At 54.1% G+C, this 3,133-nt stretch overlaps 1 protein-coding gene across 1 annotated transcript in view; it reads right to left on the reverse strand.

The window, feature by feature from the left end:
- Window positions 1-533: 533 nt before the first annotated feature.
- The window catches only part of POLDIP2 (polymerase (DNA-directed), delta interacting protein 2), a gene marked incomplete at its 5' end in the record, with an annotated part of 6,551 nt that continues 3,951 nt past the window's right edge, over window positions 534-3,133 (reverse strand). Inside the window, 3 exons of the mRNA XM_010144826.1 lie at window positions 534-994; window positions 2,442-2,521; window positions 2,873-2,998. Of these exons, the coding sequence (XP_010143128.1) occupies window positions 880-994; window positions 2,442-2,521; window positions 2,873-2,998 (321 nt within the window). The remainder of the gene's footprint in view (window positions 995-2,441; window positions 2,522-2,872; window positions 2,999-3,133) is intronic.

Raw genomic sequence — 3,133 nt, forward strand, 5'->3', positions numbered from 1 at the left:
CAAGCAGGAGCAGAGCCAAGCACCACCTCGCCGCTGCTGACAGCAGGTTAGGACAAGCTCTTCCTGCCAAAGCAGGAACTACCAAGGAAATACGGTCACAGCTGCAGCACAACATAGCCCCAGCTGCTGGGACACACACCCCCGCGGCAAGGCAAGCCCCTGCCGGGGAAGGGCCCCCTTCAGCTCTCCGGGGCTACAATGCACGACCCGGCACTCTACGCACACAAGGCATGGTGGAGCCTGCTCAGCACCCCGTGCCAAGCCGCCTTCCCCTCCTCTGTGTTCTCCTCGCTCACAAACATCGCTCCAGTGCCCAGCCCGGACGTGCTGTGGAGCTCCCAGGCTGCTCCGCCGCGGGCTGGCTAGGTCCTGTGCTGCAGGAAGGCCGAGCTCACTCTCCTGCTCCCTGAAACAGCCTCACTGCTGCCTCCTGAAGCAGAAGTAGTCCAGGCTGACTCTGCTTTGCCCGTGGGCAAGGGGGAAGCGATAAGCTGGATGCAAAGCCCAGGCCTTGGTTTATAAAGGAAGACTGGTTGCAACTGGAAGGGCCAGTTTATTAGAGAAACCTCACATTGCTGAGCATTCACAACACATCGGGAAGGGTCCAGGCCTGCTGAGGGGGCCAGTCTTCTGCAGCAGCACAGATCTCCAACCCCAGCAGCTGCCGCACAGGGAAGGGTTAACTGTAACACGGCTTATGTTTACAAGCAGCCTGAGAGAGCCAGTACTGAAGTTCAAAAAAGCCTCCCCGGTAGACAACAGTTAAAACAAAAATGGTTTAAAATGTTTAAAAGCTCCGTGTTCTTGGCTGCAGCGTAATGGGGAGGCGAAGGTCTACAGCACACGCAGGTCTCTGTGGGTCACGGCACTCGCTCTGCTCTACCAGTGAAGGCCGGAGGGGGGGGTCTTCTCATCTTTGTTGCTTTCCAGAGAAAAGGGTGGGATTCGGACATCAAAGTGGGAGCCATCCGGCCTCTCAAATCGAAAAGTACCCCTGCAAAATAACGGCAGAGATCACGCTGAGGCAGGGACAAACACACCGAGGAACGTCTGCTAGAAGTCAGACACGAGCTCTTCCACATCCCGCTGCATTTGTAAGGCCGGTCCAGCAGCAGGGACACCTGCCTGCCGCAGCGACTCATCTCTGGGAAGGCTCCTGGGTGGTTCACATCACATCTCCAAGACATCTCCTGAACAGAGGCGTGACTGGAGCCTCCAGGAGGACCCAACTCCCACTCCACAGGGGCCAGAACCAGCTGATTCTGGTGAACTCCGATCCGTATTTCGTGGCAGAAGCTCCACTGTTGAAGAGCTCTGTGACAATATGAAATCTCATCACAGATGTGATTTGGAATAGCTTCTGCTCTGCAGCTCAGAAAGGGCATTTCCACACTGCATCTGCCTGTCCTTCTAGAAACAGAGAATTTGTTTGCTGCCCTGAACTGCAGGACGTGGCACAGGCAAGAAGATGCTGGGGATAAACTCAGAGGTTCTCAGGACACAGCGGAATACCAGAAATCCAGCTGAGCAGCTTCTGAGCTGCCCCATCTTTCTCCTCGAGATGTCTGCAGGGGAAAAAACTGCTAAAGGAGCTGGTTTTCTTGCCCAGGGGATGGACTCAGGCAATGCCACGCGCTTAACACGGCAAACCAGGGTATATCCTCCAGGCAAAGAGCTGCTCTCTCTTGCTTTTCCCAACTCAAAGGCAGTTCCAAGGCAGCTTAACTCTGCCACAATTTCCTTTACAAACAGAGCCCAGCAGGACTTGCAGGACAGCAGGCAAGAGGCGGCCGCGCATCTCTTGTGCACACAGAGCTGATATTAAACGTGCTACTCACAGAGCAATGGGAAAACGTTTTAACCCTGCAGCACAGGGGAAGGACTGCTCAGCTGAGCACTCTCCTACCTGCACTTACACAAGAGGAGACTGGAACACCAGTTAAACTGAAGGCCTTACCAGAACTAAACTGGGAATAAACAACCCCACGTAGACACAGCACTGCAGAGCTTCGCTCAAGGGTGGATTCCAAGCCCAGTGCTCCCCAGGGAGAGCAGACCCCGGCGCACACATCCCTGCTGCCGAGGGAAACACCAGCAGGGAGCCTCGCCTCTTGCACCAAGGACCGAAAGGACAGAAACTGAGCTCACAGACGATGACAGAGAACTGCTTCATGTCTTTTCAAACCCAGTCTAAACAGAACACAGAATTTATTCTTATAAATTCGCCTGGAACCTCTCTGGGGGAAGAGAACCAACCAATCCTCTTATCACTAACTGGGACACCTCTATAGAGAAGCTCATAAAAATGTTAACTCTCACACACACCCCATCCAGCCTGCTTCCACCCACCTTTCAGCCAGAACTCCAGAGTCCAAACCGTGCCCCAGCTCAGGGCTGAGGGGTCCCACACCTAAACCACTAGTGCAGGAAGAGCTTCTTACCACATGTGACCGCTGGATGCCTGCAGGGAGACGTGACTGCTGTACTGAAACGCCGGCTGCTCCTTGGACAGCACCGGCTCCTGGGGGGCAAGAAGAGACCACTCTGCATCAGCCATGGAGCGGAACAGTTCCCCACAGGACGGGAAATGTACCACGAGAAGAGAAACGGATCCACATCTGAGCATCACTGCCAGTTACTCAGGAGACAACTTGCCCAGGGATTGGTGCCAGAATCCCGTGTTAATTCGGTTTTCCCATTACCAGGCTGTTAGGATCAGTCTCTAATACTCAGTGGGAAGTTTCAATGTACTAATATCAGCTGAAAAGCTCATGTGGGATTTTTTTTCACTGCCAGTTTCTTGTTCCATTTATTTCTACTGCCCACTAAGCACTTTACTGCCAAATCCACCCAAGAGCTGCCCGATACCTACCCTTCCCACCACGCCACGGCCCCTGACCGTTTCCAAGGTGCCCGACAAGCTGAATATCCTCCAGTGCCGTTCCCGGAGCTGTACCACTTCGCTGTCAAGGTTCTCCAAGCGAATACAGTAGCGCCACTGCACAGAAGAAAGACTGAGATCAAGAACTGGAATCAGCTGCAAGCCGCTGATAGCCCACAGCTGATCCTGGTCGACAGCTGCCAGGCAAGAGCTCCTCTTCCTCAGAGCTTATCACAGAGCAACGATGCCACA

The sequence above is a fragment of the Buceros rhinoceros genome, unplaced genomic scaffold, assembly GCF_000710305.1.
Source record: "Buceros rhinoceros silvestris isolate BGI_N320 unplaced genomic scaffold, ASM71030v1 scaffold18930, whole genome shotgun sequence".
Classification (NCBI taxonomy): domain Eukaryota; kingdom Metazoa; phylum Chordata; class Aves; order Bucerotiformes; family Bucerotidae; genus Buceros; species Buceros rhinoceros.